At 41.9% G+C, this 26446-nt stretch overlaps 1 protein-coding gene across 1 annotated transcript; it reads left to right on the top strand.

Moving 5' to 3' along the window:
• The first annotated feature begins 4419 nt into the window (after positions 1 to 4419).
• On the top strand, positions 4420 to 23034 carry LOC138950357 (2-succinylbenzoate--CoA ligase-like). Its single transcript, XM_070322101.1, has 7 exons — positions 4420 to 7268; positions 9226 to 9377; positions 12585 to 12858; positions 13877 to 14211; positions 14679 to 14955; positions 21130 to 21369; positions 22319 to 23034. Exons 2-7 carry the CDS (start codon positions 9235 to 9237, stop codon positions 22709 to 22711), a joined length of 1662 nt encoding a protein of 553 aa, XP_070178202.1. The 5' UTR covers positions 4420 to 7268; positions 9226 to 9234; the 3' UTR covers positions 22712 to 23034.
• Positions 23035 to 26446: the final 3412 nt, after the last annotated feature.

Here is a 26446-nt window from a genome sequence, read left to right as displayed (position 1 = left end):
CAATAGACGAATTCCGGTAATACCTTTGTCAAGTGTTTGCAAAGGGTTGCTTTTTTGACTCGCATGCGAAGCAAAAGTGAGTCTATGTACTCACCCGAGTCGTCCGTCCCCCCCATCCGTCCATCCGTCCGGAAAACTTTAACGTTGGATTTTCTTGGACACTATTAAGTCTATCAACACCTGATGTGGCCTGATGGTGTATGGTTACAAGATCTAAAAAAACATGTGCGGCAACTTGACCTCACTTCAAGTTCAAGGTCACAGGGGCCGTAATTGTTGTCTTAAAAACGACCATTTTTCACATTTTCGCATTTTCTCTGAAGTTTTTGAGATTTAATACCTCACCTATATATATGATATATAGGGCAAATTAAGCCCCATCTTTTGATACCAGTTTGGTTTACCTTGCTTCAAGGTCAAGGTCACAGGAGCTCTTCAAAGTTGGATTGTATACATATTTTGAAGTGACCTTGACCCTGAACTATGGAAGATAACTGTTTCAAACTTAAAAATGATGTGGGGCACATGTTATGCTTTCATCATGAGACACATTTGGTCACATATGATCAAGGTCAAGGTCACTTTGACTCTTATGCAATGTGACCAAAATAAGGTAGTGAACCACTAAAAGTCACCATATCTCATGGTAGAAAGAGCCAATAAGCACCATTGTACTTCCTATGTCTTGAATTAACAGCTGTCAAGGTCACATGTATTTTGGTAGGAAAAATGTGTAAAGCAGTTCTTCGTGTATGATGTCATTGCTAGGTTTAGTTATTTGACCTTGACCCTGAAGGTCAAGGTCATGTAAAGGTCAAGGTCAAGCATGTGAGTCGTATGGGCTTTGCCCTTCTTGTCTTTGCAAAAAAAGAGGGCTAACAAAACCACATGACAAAATAGGCCCAGCATTATTGAGTTACGTGTCTTACATGTGCTCGCTGACAACGTGTAGCAACACGCCGCTTGCTAGTGATTGGTGTACAATGTCACGTGGGTTTGTTGCCCTCTTTTTTTTCCAGGCAAAAGTTATTTCCGACCATCGTCTATTGCTGTGTTGTTCTAAGACCTGGGTCTTGGGTCACTGACGCAAACTGTCTTGATCTGATGCTTTGTTCTGATCATTGGTCGATCCACCCTTGGATATTATGGATACAAATAAGGTCTTGTGGACAAACTTATGGTTGAGGATGAAAGTCACTTGTTCATTTCAATGCTTGTTATTCTCTCAGGTGCCAGGAGATTGGTTCCGTATAACTCTCGCTTACTCTATTACACATGTCGTATGCATTGAGAGCGCTTACTGCCCTTGGGTTATTTGATGGTTGTATGTTTATTTATTTTGTTAGGCCAAAATAAAAAAATAGGTCTGTTTACGGTAACATAGGGTGAAAAAATAGGTCGGTTTTTTTTTTACCTTTTTTTTTCTTTTTTTCTCCCCTCTCTATGATGTTTCACAGTTCATTTCTTCTCATCAATCCCTGTTTTTGCCCAACATAACTATAAACAGTACTTTGAGCTTACCTCCCTTCTGTCGTCTGCTGTTTGAGCGCAAACAGCTCTATTTTGGATGCATTTTTTTTTTTCAGACGATCCAAAAAAAAGATTAGGGTCGGGCCTAAAAACTAGGGTCGGTCGGGTTACCGTAAACAGACCTTTTTTTGTGTTGCCTTATATATTTATACAGCCAGTACATTTGCACCTGTAGTACATCGGCCCTGAATAGCCATAGAGGTTGTCGGGGCGATAAAAAACAATAACCAGCGAACCAACCTAGTATATATATATATCGATTGAACACTGGATTTCCCTTCTTTGAGCAATGCGACGTCAGAGGCCGACAAAACTTCATATTGAGGCGGCCTGCTGAGACTACAAAAGTGCATGTTTGTGTGCGTTTGATCATAGAAACTAAAAAGAATTCTAACCAGAATCGATCGAAACATAAATGTTATTTGTATTTTTGATTAAAATATGACATTTTACACAGATCGAGACAGTCGTTGTTCACCTCGACCGCCAGCGCGGTCTCGGAGGAACACTGACTGTCTCGATCTGTGTAATATATATATATATGGGATATTTTGGTCAAAAATACAAATAACGTATAATATTTTTAGTGCAGGTCCAAATGGCCGCTTGTCTTCGGAGTGTGGAAACATCCATGAAATTGAAACCTGAGAATCATGTTTAACTCACTGTTCAAAACAACCCCTTGATTGTTATTGCGTGGTGAAACATTCATGTTACTGACTTTGTTCTCACATGAACTTGAATCGTTTTTGAACCAGCAGTTTGTTCTGTAACTGTAAATTCTTGTTACAGTGGAAGCCCACTTGTAAGACTTTGTGTTATCAGACTTTCTCATCATGACCTGTAAATATACCCCCGTTTTAAGACCCCTTCCTTTCTTGAAGGCGTGGTTTTTTAAGATACCCCCCGCGGGTTAAGGGGAAGAATTTACCCGATGCTCCTCAGCATGTCGTAAGAGGCGACTAACGGATTCTGTTTCTTCTTTTACCCTTGTTAAGTGTTTCTTGTATAGAATATAGTCAATGTTTGTATAGATTTTAGTCAAGCAGTATGTAAGAAATGTTAAGTCCTTTGTACTGGAAACTTGCATTCTCCCAGTAATGTAATATATTGTTCTACGTTGGAAGCCCCTGGAGCAAATTTTTGATTAGTGCTTTTGTGAACAAGAAACAATTGACAAGTGGCTCTATCCCCTCTCCCCACCCCCCCCCCCCCCCCTTTCCCCGTCGCGATATAACCTTCGTGGTTGAAATAGAGCTTAAACAATGACCACGAGTTGATTACTGGAAAATAAACCACCAGTGGGTATTTGCAGCCGCTTGGTAATTCCCAAGCGGCTGCAAATACCCACGAGTGGTTTATTTTCCAGTAATCAACGAGTTGTCATTGTTTAAGCTATTTATACAACGAACAACACGGGTCGAACATGCAGTCATGCAGACGACATTTTGTAGGCAATTTCATTTTAGCCTAATCACTCAGAGTGTCAAATGCGCGTCATTCAAATAGTCCCTATTCTTTTACTTTATTCTTAGTCTCCGACTCGTCGGCATTATACTTGTCTCGTCTAAATATCGGACCCCATTGCTACGATTAAAACACAATAGCGTTTATATAGCTATTCTGACATTACATTCTGTGTTAAAATCATGTTTTTGTCAGCAGCAAGGACCAGAATGGTCCATGTCGTTGATTGCAGACGACGGTTCCCTTTCCGTATGAAGCCACGGAAATAACCGAACATTGAAAAACCCACGGACATGTATTACGGAGAAAACTCGGGATAACCGGATGTTTAGCATTACGTCAATATGCTGGGAATCATATGACGTCATGACGTATCATACTTGCCTACGTAGATTGTATACATGTTCGAAAGTCTGACTGTTGTGAATTCGCGTGGTGAAGACTGCGCGGTAAATCTGTAGATGATCAGAGAACAAGGATTGTCTCAGAAGAAACGACTAAATGTTTTAGATCGGTAACTTCATTTCAACATTGCACTATATAATGGACGTTCTATGTGACAGGAGAGTTTGCTGATTTTGTGTTAAACATTGGAGAGATCGTCTGCTAGAATCAGAGATAGGTCGCTTCAGATTGCAGCTTCTGGAAATTTGCAAGGTTTGTTGCCTGTTGAAGAACTGGATTTTACACGTAATGTATGTCATGTACAGTAAGCAACAACAAAAACACACACAAAGCAAATTATGGCATCGTCTGTCGACTAGTTATACACGTCAGCCATTGTTGTTACAGTTTTGAGTCAACATTGTACGTATTCTTCCGCAACAGGGTCCAATCGTCTGGGTTTCAAATGTTCTAAAAATAAATTCTAGAGTTGATTATTTTTTAGCCCTCTTTATTCTTACTTCGAATAATCCACGTGTGATTTTGGGTTTAATCAAAGTAGTTCGTTCTAATTTCTCACTTGTCTAAAAATAATCAACTAGATTTAATCCACCCCTCGGTTGCATTGCAGGAGTTGTATAAAACGACGTTAAACACCTAATAAAGAAAAGATCTCTCCAATGTGTAACACAAAATCAGCAAACTCTCCTGTCACATAGAACGCCCATTATATAGTGCAATGTTGAAATGAAGTTACCGGTCTGAAACATTTAGTCGTTTCTTCTGAGACAATCCTTGTTCTCTTATCATCTACAGATTTACCGCAGTCTTCACCACGCGAATTCCCAACAGAAGTCAGACTTTCGAACATACAATCTACGTAGGCAAGCATGATACGTCATGACGTCTTATGATTCCTAGCATATTGACGTAATGCTAAACATCCGGTTATCCCGAGTTTTCTCCGTAATACATGTCCGTGGGTTTTTCAATGTTCGGTTATTTCCGTGGCTTCATGCGGAAAGGGAACTGTCGTCTGCAATCAACGACATGGACCATTCTGGTCGTTGTTGCTGACAAAAACATGATTTTAACACAGAATTTAATGTCAGAATAGCTACATGTGTATGTCGTATCCATTCTGTACAATTTGCGCATTATGTACAATGAGCAGCATATCTTGCACATTGTATACAATAAGCAACAAGTTTTGCTCATTGTATACAATGAGCAAAACTGTTGCCCATTGTATACAATGAGCAAGACCATAAAGTTGCACATTGTATACAATGTGCACCGAGTGAGCAAGATTGTTGAATGGCTTTCAAGCTACACTGATATATGAACCATAGTGAATGGTTGAATGGAATATGTGAGTAAAGTGTTCTAATAACCATGTTTGTTATGTTTAAACATTGTTTTAATTCTCATTTTGCTAAAACTATACAGTGCATTAGGAATTTAATTATTGTAAATTAATTAAACAATAAAAACAAATACAACAAATAATGTTGTTTCAACACACGCACACACACACATAACATTCGTTCATAATAACGCTCACATTGGCATGTCATTGCTAATGAGAGCGTCGTTTTCACCGCCTTTCACGCTTTTGCTAATAACGCTCATGTTTTCATGTCACGCTAAAACATGGAAACAACGACAACAACGTACCACAGAGGTCACCTGCTTCTTTTTTAAGCATGATGGTTCTTGCATTTAGCAGATCGGGGGTGGCAATGAGAAGTACATTGAAGCCGAGCTTTGAAGCATTTGCATTTGTTTGTTGTGCATACTCCGAGGCAGTTACATTTAGCGTAGCCTTGGCCGTGTCCACGGCTGGTTATGTGTGTGTGCGTGTGTTGAAACAACATTAATTGTTGTATTTGTTTTTATTGTTTAATTAAAGGGGCAGTCAACAGGTTGCTGTCGTTTCATGTTTTCGGGCCAAAAAGAGATTGCTTACTCTTTACTCTTTACTCTAGGTAAATGTAACAAAAAATATATTTTAAAAAAAAGAACAGATTTTGAATGTTTTTGAAAAAAAAATTGTTTTGGATTTTTCGTTCCATTCTTTTTCTTATCACATGCACGCCAGTTCAAAACGCCGAACAAAAAAAAAACCGCATGCATATTGGTCAAATTTGAAGCGAGTTACGGCCGTTTTAAAATAAAAAAATATGACGTCATTCTACTTCCACTACAAAGTTAAATGTTATTTCCAGCCAAACTAACAGCGCTATCGATGTGCGGTTTCACTAAAGTGGTTCCTATGCATCAAAGAATTTGTTAAAACAAAGTTGTTTTCTGCCCCTTTAATTTACAATAATTAAATTCTTAATACACTGTTTAGTTTTAGCGAAATGAGAATTAAAACAATGCTTAAACATAACACTTATTTGAACACTTTACCATTCACTATGATTCATATATACCAGTGTAGCTTGAACGTCATTCAACAATCTTGCTCACTCGGTGCACATTGTATACAATGTGCAACTTTATGGTCTTGCTCATTGTATACAATGGGCAACAGTTTTGCTCATTGTATACAATGAGCAAAACTTGTTGCTCATTGTATACAATGTGCAAGATATGCTGCTCATTGTACATAATGCGCAAATTGTACAGAATGGATACGACATATATAAACGCTATTGTGTTTTTATCGTAGCAATAGGGTCCGATATTTAGACGAGACAAGTATAATGCCGACGAGTCGGAGACTAAGAATAAAGTAAAAGAATAGGGACTATTTGAATGACGCGCATTTGACACTCGAGTGATTAGGCTGAAATGAAATTGCCTACAAATGTCGTCTGCATGACTGCATGTTCGACCCCTGTTGTTCGTTGTGTAAATAACTTAAACAATGACGACAACTCGTTGATTACTGGAAAATAAACCCTGGTGGGTATTTTCCAGTAATCAACGCGTGGTCATTGTTTAAGCTCTATGTTTCTGTCTATAATTAAACGTTCCAACAAATAGTCTTTGTTGGGTGTTTTAATATGTGCTATTTTTGGCTCACGTAAGTGTAGCCTATGCGATCGTAACTTTGTCTGTCTGTGCGTGCGTGTGTTTGTGCGTGTGTATGTCTGTGGTAAAAACTCTAACATTTGAAGACGTCACATTACATTTACGTCACATTATGACGTAAGAGGGTTAGACGTCACGCGAAGGAAGTACTGAAAGTCTCGGTCATTATTATTTTGAGCGGGCCGAGACTCTGTTGGCAGTCGTGTCCCTGTAAGTAGGCTACATGCAGACAGACAGATCTAGATCTAGTGTCTCGCTTTCTTGCACAGTTTCACCTATGCTCTTTCTGTGTGTGTGTGTGTGTGTGTGTGTGTGTGTGTGTGTGTGTGTGTGTGTGTGTGTATGTGTGACGGAGTGATTGAGTTTGTGTTACTGTTTGTCGATTTCTTACGTGAGCCTTGATGGCTTCGCCTCTTGTTTAAAACGATATACACCAAAAACTTGTGCATCCTTTTTAAAAATGTGCCATTTGTTTTGTAAATGTTTGTTTGAGACAAATTGTACATAAAAATGATTTTTCTTTAGATAGAATATGTATTGGATGTTATGAAATTGTGAACATATTTAGATAGAAATATGTATTTGGTGTTGTAACATTTTTAACTTAATTATATGAGTGGCATTTAATGTGTACAATTTTAATTGGATTATTGATCTGGTACATGTTCATGACATTGTTTTTGTGTGGATATGAATTAGACATTGGTTCTACATTGTAATTGTATATATTTGTGTAACAGCTGTAGTGACTATTATGCAGTTTTGTCCAGTTGTTAATGGTATTAGCTCTTCATATTGCGCTGTAGGACCCAGCAGATCAGTTGTGCTTCCGAAGTAAACATCTGGTACGTAACAGTGGACTTGCAATTGTCTGTGCAAAGATTGAGTGAGTATGTGCGTGTTACTGTTAGTGTGTGTTTGTATGCGTGTGTATGTGAGTGTGTGTGTATGCATGTGTGGGTGTATGCGTGTGTGTATGTGTGTATGAGTGTGTGTGTGTATGGGTGTGTGTTTGTATGTGTGCGTGTATGTGTGTGTTTGCATGTGTGTGTGTGTAAGTTTGCCGGCCCTCAACTGGCGACACGTATGTGTCTGTGACTGTGTAAGCATGCCGGCCTCCAACCCGGGACATGATTGAATGTTTGCGTGTGTGTGTGTGTGTGTGTGTGTGTGTGTGTGTGTGTGCATGTTGATGGTTGTCTGTCTGTCAGTTGGTGTGGATGTACAGTGAGACATGCACTGTAGGCAATGAAAACTGTACGTGTACAGTACAGACAGCAAAATAAGCAGCTTGAAAGAGTTCATAACTTTGTTACAACAACAGCAAAAAGAAACGGAACTCTGACGTTTCACACGATTCTGAAATGTTGGCTATTTCAGAAAGGCTGCAGTAGTACTGCAGTAACATATATACAAACAACAACAGCAACAACAAAATCAAAATTATTTTTTGTGAAGCGAAGCCAGCAAGTTCACAAGAGTTGACTTAGTCTTGTTAAAACAAAGCACACAGACACGCGCGTGCGCACACACCGACACACACACACACACACACACACACACACACACACACACACACACACAAGTACACACACACCACCACCACCAACGGCACTAACACTAACCAAACATTCAACGTCGAAATCTTGAAAATCTCCAAAACCGTTTGGAATTCGGGAAAGGGAAATCATTTCATGCAATGACGTCAGCGCCTTTCGGTGATTGGTCAATGTATTACAGAGCTGGACTATAAACATACTGTCGTTCCCACTTAAAATCAATGCTACTTAAGTTTGCTTTTCAAACTGATACGAAGTGAACGGGAGCATAGGATCAGTTATAAACTGAACTAATCTCGAACAGTGAGATCGACAGAATTTACAGTGCACAAATATACGAACGCGGAAACTGAAAAACTGATGAGTCGATACCGATACTGAGACATGCTGGAGAACTCAGTTGTAATATTGGAAGTAGTTTTAACATTTCTACTTTTACTCCGTAGGACTATATGAGCCGGTGTAACACGAAATTTTTACTCCACGAAAAATTTACTCCGGAGTAAATATTTCGTACGAAATTCTTACTCCGAATACACTTTTCGTACGAGAAAAGAACTCCCCAAGGCACGAAAAAATTACTTCCTCCACGAAATTTTTACTCCCCATTTATTTTACTTCTAGTAAAAATCTCGTACGCAAAAGTGGGATGCGGGCGAAGGGATAATGCCAATAAGTGATCTCGCGCACACGAATGTCGCGCTACCCTCCTTCCACCCCTTCCACCACCAAGACTAACAGGGGACAAGGGAGTAAAAATTTGGTACACCTGGCATGGGAAGTTAAATTCCTTGAGGTGAAGTAATTTATTCGTTTTTTTACGTCAGGGGAGTAGCATTTTTGTACGAAATGTTTACTCGGAACTCACCTGTCGTGGGGAGTAATTTTCTCGTGAAATGGGGGAGTGCTTTTTTCGTAAAGGGAGTATTTTTTTCGGAGTAAAAATCTCGTGGGAGTAATTTTCTCGTGTTACACCGGGTTGGCCCAATCGGTAGAGCATCAAGTCACCATTCTTGTATTTTATTCATTTTAATTCACATTCCACAGGTTATCGGGTGATGTATTGAAGATCGACTTTATCAAAAGGTTGCAATCGAGTGCTTCCAGTGAACGCTTTCCCAGAATTTGAGTAACATCGGCTTTAGAAAAGCCCAATGGGTGATTCAGCGATTGTATACTGCGCGTCGACCACATGTAATGGTCGCCAGCTACTTGTAATTATGATGTACTTGTGGTAAAACAGATTTCAACCATGGACCGCGAATCTCGCACTGTACCTGCCATGCTGCGCCACTGGGCCACCGTGGACCCAGACACCCCGGCCTTCATTTACGTCCTGGCCACAGGAGGGCGCTGTGTACTGTCACGTGCTGACCTCTTCAGGTTGAGCTCAAGGTATGCTGACTCAATAGATGTTCGGAAACAACGGTCGGGTTTTTACGGGTTGTGAAACAGTCAATACCCTGTCTCTTTCTCGGACTAATACATTCACACGTGCTCCCGTTCAGACACATCCCTCGCCGCTAATGATTTTGTTTATTTGTTTGTTTGCTTAACGCCCAGCCGACCACGAAGGGCCCGCCATATCAGGGCGGTGCCGCTGCCTTTGACATTTAACGTGCGCCACACACAAGACAGAAGTCGCAGCACAGGCTTCATGTCTCACCCAGTCACACCGGACCAACCAGTCCTAGCACTAACCCCATAATGCCAGACGCCAGGCGGAGCAGCCACTAGATTGCCAATTTTAAAGTCTTAGGTATGACCCGGCCGGGGTTCGAACCCACGACCTCCCGATCACGGGGCGGACGCCTTACCACCAGGCCAACCGTGCCGGTCCGCTAATGATTGGCCCCGGCCCTCCAATGGTTTGTCCCTTTAATTAAAGGCAATTAAGGGTATTCACTCTTTCACAGCCCATACAATCCCAACATCGGAATTGGTCTATTATCACCAGTGAGAGACCGTGCACTATGGAAAGCCGTTTGGCTCATAACCATTACACGTGTAATAAAACATAAATACACGCGTAATAAATGATTAATACACGTGTATTTATTTCTTATTGCACGTGTAATTTATCTTTTTTCTTATGCTATGGAATAGCATAATGATTAAATACACGTGTAATAAATATTTCATACTCGTGAAAGAAATGATTAAATACACGTGTAATTAACATTTCATGCGCGTGAAAGAAATGTTTAAATACACGTGTAATTATTTATTACACGTGTATTTAATCATTTCTTACACGTGTATGAATTATTTATTACACGTGTGTGAATCAATCATTACCCGCGTATTAACTTATTTAGTACGCGCGTATGAATCATTTCTTACGAGCGTATGAATTATTTATTACGCGCGTATTTAATCATTTCTTACACGTGTATGAACAATATTTTACACGTGTATTTAATCATTTCTTACACGTGTAAGACATGATTAAATACACGTGTAATAGATTTTTCATACACGTGTAAGAAATGAATAAATACGCGTGTAATAAATATTTCATACAAGCGTTAAAAATACAGGAGTCACGTGGTTAAGCGACTTAAAAACTCGGACTGGGAATCCACATGAAAAACACTCTATGCGTCTTCATCGCCTCGCTTTGCACGCTTACAGCTCAAGATGGCGGAAGCGGCAAACGTCAATGTCACTTTAGAAGGTTTGCAACAAATTGATGCAATGGTTCACCTTTCGGCGGGTCTGATCCAAAAAAATCCCATCTAGCGGCGTCGCCATTTTGAGAGATCAATCGCGCGCGAACCGGAAGTAGAATAGACGAGAGTTGTTGCTTTGCAAGTCGTATATTTTCCGATTCAAGTTTTAATTTATTACAGGTGTATCTAATGATTAAAATACACGTGTATTTAAATCTTTTCCTATACATGTATTTAATCATTTCTTACACGCGTATAAACTATTTCCTGCACGTGTATTTAATCATTTCTTACACGTGCATGAAATATTTATTACACGTGTATTTAATCATTTCTTACACGCGCATGAAATATTTATAACACGTGTATTTAATCATTTCTTACACGTGTATGAATTATTTATTACACGTGTATGAATCAATCATTACGCGCGTATTAATTATTTAGTACGCGCGTATGAATCATTTCTTACGCGCGTATGAATTATTTATTACGCACGTATGACTTATTTATTACGCGCGTATAGGTTATGAGCCAAACGGCTTTCCATACTGCACGGCTCCCCACGCACGCCCGTCCTAAAGGTCCCGGGACTGACCCCACTTTTAAAGGCACAGTGCAGCTCACAGCCTTCGTTTTGCGTTTTTGTTGCAGCTGAGTGCATTTACATTTCAAAAATCCTCATAATTATGGCAGTAAAACAAACCCAAAACTACCCAACGACATCTGTGAAGCTCGACAGTTTCTTGTTCACGCGAGTGCATAAATTAACCTAGTTATTACTTGGTGTTTGGTCGGAGTTCGATTCAACTGAGTGATTCCGGCCTCCATTTTGTTTTACACAAACTCATGATGACGTCTGACATAGTTTGCTAGTGACGTGTCTTTTTGTGCATGATGTGGTGATCTACCTGATCTAAATTTATATCCCAAAATAGGCCAAGACCAGCCGGGTCCGAGTACGAAATTAATTCGTAAAAAAATCGCAGTTCTTGACTCTTTGGGTGCAAGTCAATGAAACTTGGTAGTTCTTCTAACGGATAGCTGCCTGAGGTATGACTAAAAGCCCCAGGGGCTCCGTGCACCTGGATTTGACAAGTTCAGTACCTTTAACTTGATGTTTAGAGGGTCCATGTACCCCCTCGGCGGAGTTTTAGAGGGTCCCAGGAGTCCCAGGTCCCCACACCCCCTGTGGACAAATGATAAATATCGCATTGTGATCGCGAATAGTGTGCGATTAAGTGGGCTTTTTTTTTTTTTTTTAAATATTCGAGGACACTTCAACTTGACTTCTGTTTTTTTTCTACGGGACGCACGACACCCGCAATTTAGTGCGTCCCGTCCCATTAATTTTCTAGTTCGTTATTTCGGCTTCTCTTGCGCATAGGACGCAGGGACGCGCACTTTGGGGAAACATGCCCTGTAAGTTTGTAATTATTGACGCTTATGTAAATAACCCTTTTTTCTCACCTCCCGAAAATGGAGTACGGCTGCTGTAGAAGAAGACTGCCACACATGTGCATGTCTACAAAGAATACATTCCAACGAACTTAAAAAAAAAAATTAAAAAATGATGATGATGATGATGATGATGATGATGATGATGATGATGATGATGATGATGATGATGACGACGACGACGACGACGACGATGATGACGACGATGATGATGATGTTGATGGTGACGGTGATTACGGTGAAGACTGAAAGATGATGATGATGATGATGATGATGATGATGATGATGATGATGATGATGATGATGATGATGATGAGGATGATGATGATGATGATGATGATGATGAGGAGGAGGAGGAGGAGGAGGAGGAGGAGGCGAAGGAGGAGCAGGAGGAAGATGAATCATGCACATCAGAGGTCTATTGTTCAGGGCGTCACAAACCGCCGGCTTTCCAAACTCTGACTGTGTCCAGGTACGCGGGCATCCTACGGCGCAACGGGGTGAAGCGTGGCTCTACGGTGTGTAACACACTCTTCAGCTCGCCGGAGAAACTGCTGACAGATCTGGGCATCATTCTGGCCGGGGGAGTGGCCATGAATTGCCAGGCGCACCTATCTGACGGCGAAGACATGATGGTCGTTCTTAAGGAATCCGCAGCCACCGCCGTCATTGTGGATCCTTTACAGCCCACGGGTGCGGCACAGTTCTTGAATCAGAGAGCAACGTCACACCCACAAACCGGTCAGGTAGGCCTGAGGTAGTTTACCTCGCTTTCCCTCACTTGCAATGCCTTCGTTGAAAGGGACTACGTGCTGGTATCGGTTGAAAATGCTAAACTCAAAAATGTACTATTATATCATTGCCATGAAAGATGGTCTGTATTGCACTTTACATTTAATATCAGGGTTGCTTTACTCATTGTCTCCCAGGTCCGGATAAATCCGCTCAGACTGTTAGCTTCAGTCGCTTCCTGTAACGTCCGTCTAACGCCTGCATTCCAGCGTGTTGATACACAGTTACTACACAGTTACTACAATTCTGAGTGACCTGCTGCAACACAGCTGGTCTCGGCTTAAAATAAAACTTGGTCAACATAGGTGGGGTACAAAGTGTTAAGTTTTTGGCACGAGTGGATTTATCCTTGGATTAAAAAAGCAAACATGGGACAGGCTATTCCAACATCACCCAAAGGAGTTCCAGGTGGGAACTACTTAGCAATCCGATCCTTTGAAGTGTCGTGTATTTATAACGTATGCCCGCTGTTGGACACCTACATCCTAGCATATAACCACGGCATGTCCCAAATAGACACTGGTTCTGGGAACAGAAAAAACAAGTTATCATAGCGTGGACACCTAAATAAGCCTTCACCTTGTGCATCGGGACGTCCTGATTCAAACAAGATTTCATTCAATTGAATCTTGTAACAAAAGGAAAATAAAATAGGAACTGGAACACGAACAAACACTTATATTACCTGGCGTTTGGCATGATTTATACTGTGAAAGCCGAACATCCGTCTCCAGGCCACAAAGCCTTGTTACAGTAGTAGAAGGCCACAAAGCCTTGTTACAGTAGTAGAAGGCCACAAAGCCTTGTTACAGTAGTAGAAGGCCACAAAGCTAAATTTCACGTTGCCAGAATCACCGGATGTAATCCTTACACGAAAAAAACCCAAAGCTCTATCTATCGCGCCCGCATACCAGCCGACAGATGCTGGCGTTTCAGATTTGTATCACAAACTGTGTTTTGGTTATATTGCAGGTGACATATAGTGAACTATCAACCCTGAAACAAGTGTTTGAAGTTCACTACTCTGAAGACGATTCAGAGAAAAGGCCTCTCATCGATCTTCTCGAGAAGGAGCAGGATAGCTACGTGGCTGACGTCACACCAAGCGAAATGGCCGTCCTCTGGTCGACTTCTGGCACAACCGGTTTCTCCAAACTTTTTCCTGCGAGTCACGACGCAGTGATCGGTTTGGGAAATTGTCTGTACGAAATTTCAAACATGCGTCCCGAGGATATCTTCTTCAACAACATAGTCACCGGCGGGGCTCTTAGTTTTCCTAGTGTGTTCCTAGCTCACGGCACGACCAGGTCAGTTCAGTGTTTAGAGGTTACATTGTACATTGTCTTTCGCGTTTCGTCACATACGAGAGGTGTTCCAATCTTGTTTAGAATTTCAGAAATGGAAACACATAATATCAATCCAATAAGACCGTTTGTCAAAGGTCCCCCCCCTCCCCCTACAAATGCTGACACGTAACTGGCCATCCTCTCAGTCTCGCTCATCCAGGCATGGGACAACGTAAGATGTTAGATCGGTAACATAACTTGTTGCAGTGTGCTGATGACAATACCTGTTGAAGAATGTTACTAGACCTTGGTCACATTGTATCATGTTGCAGGGTGTTATTAGACCTTGGTCACATTGTATCATGTTGCAGGGTGTTATTAGACCTTGGTCACATTGTATCATGTTGCAGGGTGTTATTAGACCATAGTTACATCGTCTCCTGTCAAATGATATTACGATGACTTTGGCAGTCTTGTACGTCTTGCAGGGTGACGCCTGATTTCAGCAAAGGACTGCCTCCTGTTGACTGGGATCACATTCGCCTTGAGAAGTGCACTGTGGCATTCCTGGCTCCTTGTGACATTCTGCACTTAGTGGACCTCGTACGACGAAACGGGAGCGGTGGAGACGGGCAGTGGAAGCTACGTGCGATCATGTCAAGTGGACAGCCACTAATGAAGTCGCACATGGAAGCCATCGGCATAATCACTGACAGCATCCACGTTGCTTACGGGTCCTCAGAAACTGGTTTAATAAGTTACAAGGTTTGTAACCTCTCGGGACAGCACACACAGACACATACACGGACAGACAGAAAGACAGACAGACAGACTGAACGACAGACAGACAGTCAGACAGACAGACAGACAGAAAGAAAGACAGAAAGACAGACAGACAGACAGACAGACAGACAGACAGACAGACAGAAACACACACACACACATACACACACACACACACACACACATACACATACACACATACACACATACACACACACAAACACACACACACACACACACACACACACACACACACACACACACACACACATACACACATACGTGCGTGCACATGCACACACACACACACACACACACACAAGCCGGTTCCTTTCTAACTCTTCCCTACAGACTGTCACTGACAAACTACTGCAACGAGAACCTCAAAATACACTAAACAGTTGTACAACCCTTTGATATTACAAAATATTCATTATCTCTGTTAAATTGTTCAGCTTTATCAATATCAGAGGACTGGGTGGCCGAGTGGTAACGCACTTGCGCTCGGAAGCGAGAGGTTGCGAGTTCGACCCTGGGTCAGGGCGTTAGCAATTTTCTCCCCCCTTTCCTAACCTAGGTGGTGGGTTCAAGTGCTAGTCTTTCGGATGAGACGAAAAACCGAGGTCCCTTCGTGTACACTGCATTGGGGTGTGCACGTTAAAGATCCCACGATTGACAAAAGGGTCTTTCCTGGCAAAATTGCATAGGCATAGATAAAAATGTCCACCAAAATACCCGTGTGACTTGGAATAATAGGCCGTGAAAAGTAGGATATGCGCCGAAATGGCTGCGATCTGCTGGCCGATGTGAATGCGTGATGTATTGTGTAAAACAAATTCCATCTCACACGGCATAAATAAATCCCTGCGCCTTGAATATGTGCGCGATATAAATTGCATAAAAGAGAGTGTCTGTGTGTCTGTGGTCGCCATACCTCAGAGATGGCAAAAGATAAGCACAAGATATTTTGCATGCACACTGCCCTGGACCCACAAATGTGCACCTGGGTTTTAGTTTCTCCAGACATTGTTTCCTTCCTCCGATAATGACCCTCCCCATCTATCAATACAGTCTACATAGTGCAAGGGAGGTAAGTCATGCTTTGTCACCCACGGAAGGGAGGTAACTCTCATCAAACCAGTATACCGTGTCATTCTCAAGGGTTACCCCCCGCCCGCTATCATCCCGCCGCCCCCCCCCCCCCAAACACACACACACTAACCCTGCCCCCTGCTCCCCCTCCCTGCCTTCCAGATCATCGCGAATAATGTTTACGAAACGATCGCCAAGCACATCATGCCAGTGATATTAGAGACTCGCTATTGCTCCTATGAGGGGAAGAAATGAAGAATGAAAAATTAACTGGACAGTTCCGGAAATTTCTAGAAGGTAAGGGAGATAACTCTTTTTTGTCTGTGGTCGCCATACCTCTGAGATGGCAAGAGGCAGGAACAAGATAGTGTGCACCTGGGTTTTAGTTTCTTGATTCATTGTTTCCTTTCTCAGATTATGGACCTCCCATTTATTGAATACTGCAAGACCAGTTCAGTGCCTACTGTTCACCTGTAGCAAGCACATCATGCCAGTGATATTAGAGACTCGCTATTGCTCCTATGAGGGGAAGAAATGAAGAAAATTTTTTTAACTGGACAGTTCCGGAAATTTCTAGAAGGTAAGGGAGATAACTCTTTTTTTGTATCCAAACAAAGGAGGTAAAGCTAATGCTAATGAGATAGCGAGCGTCTTAAATTGCTACAGGGCTCCGCTTACTCCCGGGCGAAGCCGGGCTTAACTGCTAGTAAAAAATAAAAATAAAAATAAAAATCCCTGCGCTTAGAACTGTACCCACGGAATACGCGCGATATAAGCCTCACATTGATTGATTGATTGAATAGTATGTATGGAAAGCATTCAGCTTTCTGTGAGTTGATGTGACTGTTTTCACGTGCAAAACGTGACGTGAGTACAGATCAGTGTTCCCCAGGGAATCCCTTTCAAAAATAGGCTAAGGAGGAATCAGCCTCGATCTGATATGTTTCCGCCTTTCGAGACATTGTGAGTGATAAATGTGGATATCACAGCCACATCTAACGATAACGAATTTATTGCGCTTTGTTTTGGACAGTTTCAAGCATCGTTTTTCAAAATAAACAACAGGCTCTTCCGTAAACGTCCCGTCGGTAGCTGCTGAGGAGTCTTCTTTGGGATCACCTCAAGGTCTCGGTCAACCAAGACTATGGCATGCTCGTAGCAAAGCCGCCGAATGGTACCGTAAACCACGATTTGTGACGTAAGAGAATAGAATGTCGTCTTTTGATTTGGAACGTGACGTGTTTTAGAACTTCTTCTCGACAACTCGGATGGTCGTTTTCTGAACGATGGACATTGAAGTGATCAGACTTTCAAGGAATTGATTTTACTTTCACAGAACTGTCCGGGCTAACAGACATGGATTATGTGTCTGCTGCTGTCTTGCATTGTGTCTCTTGTTGTTTTTCTGCTAAATTGCCATTCAATGCAACCCCCGTCGGTAAGACTTCAGATTCAATTTCTAGGACACATGACTGCGTAAAAAAGATTTGGCATGCTTTTCTCTTTTTTTTTTTAACGATTTGCCTTTTTTGCTTTTTGTGTACTCATCTCTTTATCAAAGAGTGTTTATGGGAAATATCTCGCTCCACTATTTTTGAAGTGACCGTCTAAAGATGGCGCCCATAAGTGATGATTCGCTTCCTGCGCGATATCACTTGGCTATGACGACTTCCTGCGATATATTATTAGTTATCGTTAGATTTGACTGTGATATCAACATTTATCAGTCTGAATGTCGAGAAAGCTGAACTCATATCAGATCGAGGCGTAAAGTCAGACAAACGCAAGGGAGGCTACTGCCTTGTATTTAATGTTGGAAATGTTGGGTTGTCTTTTCCTGCTTTCCGCGTAACTTTGCTGCTTTTACTTTTATTTTTCAGTAACTGGTTCTTTTTCTCAGACAAAATAAGGCATTTATAATGAAAAAAGAACAAAAATATACGGTTGAAACAGATCACCAACAAAGGCTAACAAGTTCAGTGGAGTTGCCATGGCCAGTTCGAAGGATCAGCGAAGCATGCATGTCCTAGTTAGTCTACTTCCTCAGTCGTACTCTTTTTGACTGTTCGATTTGGCAATTCTGAACGATGGCAGGAACTGAAGTGCGCCAGACAGTATCAGCAAAGTCCTCTGGCTCATTTTCTGTGCCCAAGAAAGCTTCCAGGTATTTGTCGGTATCGGCGGATTGCATAATAATGTTGTCCAAGCTCATTCTCGCTTACGACTCATCCAAAATGGCGTCCTCCGACGGCGCTGTGACTGTAATAGATGCTGAAAGTTGTTTGGTTGATGTTGTATGGCTACGACTAAGAAAGATGGACAATGGTTCATGCAGGTGCGAACTGTTTAAATCGGCTGCTCATTTCCTGCTTTTTGTGAGTGATGTGCGCTAAAACACTGCAAAAGATCTCACAGTTTTTGGCTCACGTAAATGTAGCCTATGCGATGCTAACGTATGTGTGTATGTCTGTGGTAGAAACTTTAACATTTGAAGACGTCATATTACATTGACGTCACATTATGACGTACGAGGGTTAGACGTCACGCGATGGAATTACTGAAAGTCTCGGTGATTGTTATTTTGAGCGGGCCGAGACTATTTGGCAGTCGTGTCCATGTAAGGCCCCTCCCCCCCAAAAAAAATAGGTGTGGTTACGGTAACATAGCCAAACAAAATAGGGTAGGTAGGTAGGCAATCACTTTTTTTGTTTTTACCTTTTTTTTCTAATGTGTACAAATTAAACCTACTTGACAGGGTAATAAGTGTGCGACTCGGGCGCTTTCGCTTTCAATGCGTTTTTTGCACTCGTTGGCTCACGAAGTGTAGCCTATGCGATCGTAACTTTGTCTGTCTGTGCGTTTGTGCGTGTGTGTGTGCGTGTGTGTGTATGTCTGTGGTAGAAACTTTAACATTTCCGAGTCTATGTGTGAGTGGTTATCCAAGACTATGGATAAAGCTCGCATAAGATTACGTCACGGTCAAAAGTGTTTGACGTCAATTAATGCATCATGACGGCATGCCTCCCTGTAGTCTTTCTCTCTCGCGTGGTGTGTGTGGTCTCGGTCATTGTTATTTTGAGCGGGCCGAGACTATTTGGCAGTCGTGTCCCTGTAAGTAGGCTACATGCAGACAGACAGATCTAGATCTAGTGTCTCTCTTTCTTGCACAGTGTCACCTAAGCTTACTGTGTGTGTGGGTGTGTATGTGTGACGGAGTGATTGAGTTTGTGTTACTGTTTGTCTATTTCTTACGTGAGCCTTGAAGGCTTCGCCTCTTGTTTTTGTTTTTGTTTTTTTGCGACAAATGTAATAAAAAGTTATAGGATCGGCCCCTAAAAATAGGGTAGGTCGGGTTACCGTAACCACACCTATTTTTTTGTAGGCCTAAGTAGGCTACATGCAGACATCTAGATCTAGTGTCTCGCTTTCTTGCACAGTTTCACCTATGCTCTTTCTGTGTGTGTGTGTGTGTGTGTGTGTGTGTGTGTGTGTGTGTGTGTGTGTGTGTGTGTGTGTGTGTGTGTGTGTGTGTGTGTACTGTGTGTGTGTATGTGTGACGGAGTGATTGAGTTTGTGTTACTGTTTGTCGATTTCTTACGTGAGCCTTGAAGGCTTCGCCTCTTGTCTCAGTAAGTACTGCCACTACTGGTACTTTCAAGGTCAGCTTTGTTTATGGCTGTTCCAACTACCTCAGTCGGTAAGATTGTAGCATTCTTTTCTACTACTTCTCTGTTAAAGCTGGGTGGGAACAGTTTGATTTTATTCATTGCACAGCTTAATCTTTCTGATTCAATGAGTTTTCTTTCATAAATTTGTGATTTAAAAAAAAAGGGAGACATTTGTTTCCTTCAGGTGAGATTTTATTCTTCAAAATTAAAATTGATGAACTACTTCCTGCGCGATATCAAATTCGCTGGGAACTTCCTGCGCGATGTCAATTGATTTACAGTTCCTAGTTGACCAATGACAACAGCATGTTTTGTCATGTGATCAGTAAAAATGCGATAACAATTGATATAGGGTGCCTGTTTCACCAATGGTTGGTTTCAGTTGCGTCATGTGACCCGTAAAAACGCTAAAAAAGCGTTTATTGCCTACCTTATGATTAGATTTTAAAGAAGACGTTTTTTGTTTATATCCTATTTTGAGTTTTAATTAAGTTGACTAGCAATGATTATTAACCATAATGTATTTATGATTATAACATATAAACGAGAGTATGTACGAGGATGTATTTGAGAGTGCGGGAATGGATATGGGTGGTTTGGGTTATGTGTGTAATGATGTGTACTTGTATGTGTCTAAATATGTTCTGAGAGTGTGTTTTTGTATGATGTTATTTCGTACACGAGCCAACAGAACAATTTTTGTTTGTTGCGCTCAGATCATAACGTTTTTATTGAATTGAATTAAAAAATGATAGCCATGGGAGATAACACCCACTGCTGAGAGTAAACCGAGCGTTGGGGGCGACACATTGTACATCAACATGAAAGGCACATGTGCTGGCCAAAATCTATTGAGCTACGCCAGGCCGTTTGTGTTCTGTGACCTGTTCTTCATCAAATAAAATAAAGACCACACACCATCCTTAACATACATGTCCTAAATTTGGACACATTATCTTTCAGCATAGTTAACCTCTCTGTGGTAAACTGTTATGTCGTCAAAGAAAGTTCGGAAAGTAACACAGGACCAATCCTGACTACTTAAATCACAAACGAAGTTGGTCTAGCAGTTCAATTAGTTTTGATGAGCATTTAAATATTACATTAATTTTTAGATTGAATATCAGGGTTGCTTACCTTGTCAGCACTAGTATTTTAATGTTTTTCATTTTCATTACTGTATTGTCCAATTGCTAGGAAATTCGGGTCGCTCCCTCCCTCCCATTCCCAATGGAAAGCTGGCAGCAACAGAGTCGCGCTACCCAGGTGTTTGCGTGTTTAGGTGTAATCATCCACCTGCACTTATGGCAGAATGACCGAGGTCTTTTACGTGCCACATGTGCACAGTGGTGACACAGGGGTGGAACATGAATATCACTCTAACTTTTCCCCACAGACTATCACCGACAAAGACAGCTACGAGAACTGCAACAACGGACCACCAGCAAGCGGCGTGGAAGTGAGGGTGGTCAACAAAGACCTGCTTGACCAGCCTGTGGGTCAGCTGGGGGAAATCCTGGTTCGCAGTCCCACCCTGTTCGGGGGATATCTGACCAAGGAGGACACGCAGCGTGCCTTCACCAAGGACGGATGGTTAAGGACTGGAGATCGGGGCTACTTCAACGACAAGGGGGAGGTAGAGAGACGGTGTGTGTGTGGGGTGTGTGTGTGTGTGTGTGTGTGTGTGTGTGTGTGTGTGTGTGGGTTGTGTGGGGTGTGTATGTGGTGTGTGTGTGTGTATGTATGTGTGTATGTGTGTGTGTTTGTGTGTGTGTGTGTGTGTGCGTGTGTGTGTGTGTGTGTGTGTTTGCGTGTCTTTGTGTGACTCATGATGTCAATGTGTACCCTCTCTATCTAAGGAATGGCAAGCAATACCTGTTTTCTGCGAAAGAAAATAATTATGTCCAAGAACAAGAAATCGCGACTTACCGGACAAATGGACAGTGACAACAAAAATCCAGACAAACCTAGGTGTGAAAACTGACTTTATTTCTTTGTCAATGTATGCACGTGCTTAAACACAGAACCAAGTGAAGGCCGTCCTTAGTTGAGCCTGAAGATGACTTCGCCAAGAATTTCTCAAGTCTTTTTTACCGAAAATCCAGTGCCAGTGTTTCGTGCAGCTTGCTACGTGAAGTAGATTTTGCTAAGTCAACCTTGCCCAATTACTGACAGGATTGACCATCACTCAGATCACTATCTTTTTACTACCTATTTCAGCTAAGTCAACCTTGCCCAATTACTACAGGATTGACCATCACTCAGATCACTATCTTTTTACTGCCTATTTCAGCTAAGTCAACCTTGCCCAATTACTACAGGATTGACCATCACTCAGATCACTATCTTTTTACTACCTATTTCAGCTAAGTCAACCTTGCCCAATTACTACAGGATTGACCATCACTCAGATCACTATCTTTTTACTACCTATTTCAGCTAAGTCAACCTTGCCCAATTACTACAGGATTGACCATCACTCAGATCACTATCTTTTTACTACCTATTTCAGCTAAGTCAACCTTGCCCAATTACTACAGGATTGACCATCACTCAGATCACTATCTTTTTACTACTTATTTCAGCTCTTCACGATATGCCGTACAGCCAACAGCATCATGCGAGGTACCGCGATCCTGTATCCTGGCTGGCTGGAGCGACGCATCCATCGGTGCCCGGGGGTGGAAACTGTTGTCATCGTGCCCGTGCCCGACCCGCATTTATACCAGGAGCTCTGCGCTTGCGTCGTGCCCAGTCCCGGGGCAAAGCTGACGTCAGAAAGGCTGACGGAGTTCTGCGAGACCTTGTTTCTGCCGTCAGACGAAGATAAAATGGTGCCCAAGTACTTCTTGTTCTTCGACGCCCTGCCGACCACAACCAGCCTATGGAAAATCAATCGGCGAGAGACTGAAGCGGTTGCTAGGCAGCGCCTTGGACTGAATGAAGATTATCCGGCTGCCATGAAAAATGACAAATAATTTATTCTTCTTTCTCTCTTTGTCTTTCTGTGTCTTCTCTCTCAAAGACGAGGAAAATGTAGACAATGCTTGATGTCTCCTTCCCTTTATGCCTGTACTATACTGTTAATATTCTTCTTTATCCTTATACCAGGCTACAAATAGTTATTGTATGTGTCATGCTGCAAATATTCTGACGGTGGTGGTGCTATTTTCTTATTGGGTAGGGGTGTTCAGTTGGGGTTTTCTTGTTCAAACTCTTGGCTCTTTAAAAACCTCGGCAATCTTTCTACCTGACAAAAGACGCAACAGCAACAAATACACAAAGCGTCCTTCGTGATAAAAATGTCTGCGTGTTTAGGTGTATTCAGCCACCTGCACTTATGGCAGAATGACCAAGGTCTTTTACGTGCCATTGTGATGACACGGGGGTGGGACATGGCTTCCGTCTCTGCACATAAAGTTGACCCGTGTCCGTCCCGGCCCGAATTCGAACCTGCGATCTTCCGATCACAAGTCCAGTGCTCTACCAACTGAGCTACCGGGCCCCCAGTTGAAGTTGAAGTTGTTGTTATTGATTTAAAAACAGACAGAGACATTGCTGGTACGTTGTAATTGTACATGGCCGTAACAGCTGTAGTGATTAGTATGCAGGTATGCCTCACGCTTTTCTTCTTTGCCGTTACTATTATCCATCATTGTCCGTTCCGTCTGTGATGCTTTTGCCGTTACTATTATCCATCATTGTCCGTTCCGTCTGTGATGCTTTTGCCGTTACTATTATCCATCATTGTCCGTTCCGTCTGTGATGCTTTTGCCGTTACTATTATCCATCATTGTCCGTTCCGTCTGTGATGCTTTTGCTTTTTGTTGTCCTTTGTATTTGTATGTTTCCTGACGAAGCTTTCATATTAAAAGCGAAAATTCGTATTGTATTGTGCTGTCCTTGTATCGGTGAGTACAGAATTCTGTTGTTTTTCAACTTCTTTGCCGCTACCAGGGGCGGACGAGGGGGGGTCTGGGGTTTCCGGAACCCCCCCCCCCCCCCCCAGCCAAAAAATAAAAATATTGTTGTGTGTTTTTTGGGGTTGAGTTTCAATTTTTGGGGTATTAATCAGTGACAAAGTCTGCTGCCTGAAACTGGTAATGATCATCCTCAGAATGCACCAGATTGCACCATTTTGCCTCCTTTTTTTCAAAATTTTCCGAGGGGGCATGCCCCCGGACCCCCCTAGCAAGCTCGGCGCTTCGCGCCTTCACACCCATATCTTCACAATATAGTTTGGGAAACCCCTCCCATAAAATGAACTGATCCGCCCCTGGCTACTAATTTAAGCAAACGTGTGCAAGATTGTATGTTACACGTTTTAGGAGCATGGCAGCACACGGAATCAAACTCGCAATCGTCCCTCCAAAAGCCCACAGATGAACACATGGCTTTCATATCTCCCACTTCAACTCATTTCTTCGTTTTACACATTCTTCAACACTGAGAATACTGCAAACGGCATCCCAGATGACAGTACTGTTTTCATACGCGAGTTTAGCTGCCATTTGAAAGTGGCTCGCTCATGGGGCTTGTCAGTCTGAATTATGAAGGACAGAGTTGTGTACAGAGAAGACAAAGAGAGCGTAAAGAACAAACTATTCGCGCATTCAGACACAGAAAGACGTCATCAAGAAATCAATGCTTCAAAAGATACAGACTGTGGTGTAATTCGCACATACCAAGACGTCATTCATAGTTGTTCGGTCACTTCCGTGAAAGAAGTAGATCTCTCCACATCATGGCTGAAGTGGTAAGCTTGTCAAAGCGTGAGTACGTTGTTAGTGTGGGTGTGTGTGTGTGTGTGTGTGTGTGTGTGTATGTGTGTGTGTGTGTGTGTGTGTGTGTGTGTGTGGTTGTTAGTGTATGTGTGTGTCTGTGTAGATGGAGTAAACTGTAGAAAAGCAAATCCAAAAGCAAAGAGACTGCCAACGTTCCAAAATTAAGAATCAAAATGTTGTCAATAACAAACGTTCCAACAACCTACCTTTCTTGGTTTTTGATTCTGTAGAAAAGCAAGTTGCATCAAGCGATATGAAAAAAGATCGACCTTAAAAACCTGGAATCAGTAATCGTCGAGACTGTACATGTACTTAATCTAGGAAGCTAAACCCCTGAACAGAAACGGATGGAGCTGGTCAACATCGCCATAAACCGATTGTCTTTCGTTCTGAGCTTATTGTTGGAGCGAACATACCTTTCTGCTTTTGGATTCAGAAATTTGATAAGGGATTAAATGCAATCATTTGTAAACCTGTTAGTGGACATGCGATTTTAATGACGACTCAGTTAATTCACACATTAACTACCTGATGTATAAGCTTCTGAACTGAAATGCAATCCCATAGTCTGGATTGCAATCCCATAGTATGGTCAAAGAATGTGTGACCCAAGTTTCAATAAATCTGCATTAGAATATGAGGTAACCCCAGAAGGGTCTCATAACTTTTGCAAAAACGCCGGATATGACGTCATGAAAGATATAATATATAATCTGGAAAAATGCACATGTAAAGTTTTATCTGTCTGGTAGTGTTGTTTTTTTCTTGAACTGCTCTACACACACACACACACACACACACACACACACACACACACACACACACACACACACACACACACACACAGTCTTCTGTTCTCGTCTGAGTGCAAACTTGTATTCAAAATTGACTAAATTTAAAAACAACACAAGCTTTTAGACTAAAACCACACGTATTAACTGGAAACATTTATTTATCATGCACAAATCGGCACATAACTCGCATCATTATGCAAAAACATTTAAACATTATGAAAAGTACTAAGTTACACACACACACAGCCGTAGTTTTCTGGGAATCGCTCAACACTATCTAAAAACACAGTGCAGCTCACAGCCTTCGTTTTGCGTTTTTGTTGCAGCTGAGTGCGTTTACAGTTCAAAAATCCTCCTATGGTAGTAAAACAAACCCAAAACTACCCAACGACGACATCTGTGAAGCTCGACAGTTTCTTGTTCTCGCGAGTGCTTAAATTAACCTAGTTATTACGTGGTGTTCGGGCGGAGTTCTATTCAACTGAGTGATTCCGGCCTCCATTTTGTTTTAAACAAACTCATGATGACGTCTGACGTAGTTTGCTAGTGACGTGCCTTTTGTGCATGATGTGGTGATCTACCTGATCTAAATTTAGATCCAAAAATACGCCAAGACCAGCCGGGTCCGAGTAGGAAATTAATTCGTAAAACAATCGCAGTTCTTGACTCTTTGGGTGCAAGTCAATGAAACTTGGTAGTTCTTCTAACGGATAGGCTTGAGGTATGACTAAAAGCCCCAGGGGCTCCGTGCACCTGGATTTGAGAAGTTCAGTACCTTTAAGTCTAAACTTGACTAAATGTAGAACTTAAAACATGAAAAGTAATTTATTCGAACGTCAATTTAACATGATTCAGGACTGACAAAAGCAGACATTTACAAAAACTTCAAAATGGACAAACAAGAGACACAAATTATGAAATCCTTAAAGGCACAGTGCAGCTCACAGCCTTCGTTTTGCGTTTTTGTTGCAGCTGAGTGCATTTACAGTTCAAAAATCGTCCTATGGTAGTAAAACAAACCCAAAACTACCCAACGACGACATCTGTGAAGCTCGACAGTTTCTTGTTCACGCGAGTGCATAAATTAACCTAGTTATTACGTGGTGTTTTGGTCGGAGTTCGATTCAACTGAGTG

Source organism: Littorina saxatilis, linkage group LG16 (genome assembly GCF_037325665.1).
Source record: "Littorina saxatilis isolate snail1 linkage group LG16, US_GU_Lsax_2.0, whole genome shotgun sequence".
Lineage (NCBI taxonomy): Eukaryota > Metazoa > Mollusca > Gastropoda > Littorinimorpha > Littorinidae > Littorina > Littorina saxatilis.
This window is presented reverse-complemented; position numbering and strand designations above follow the sequence as displayed.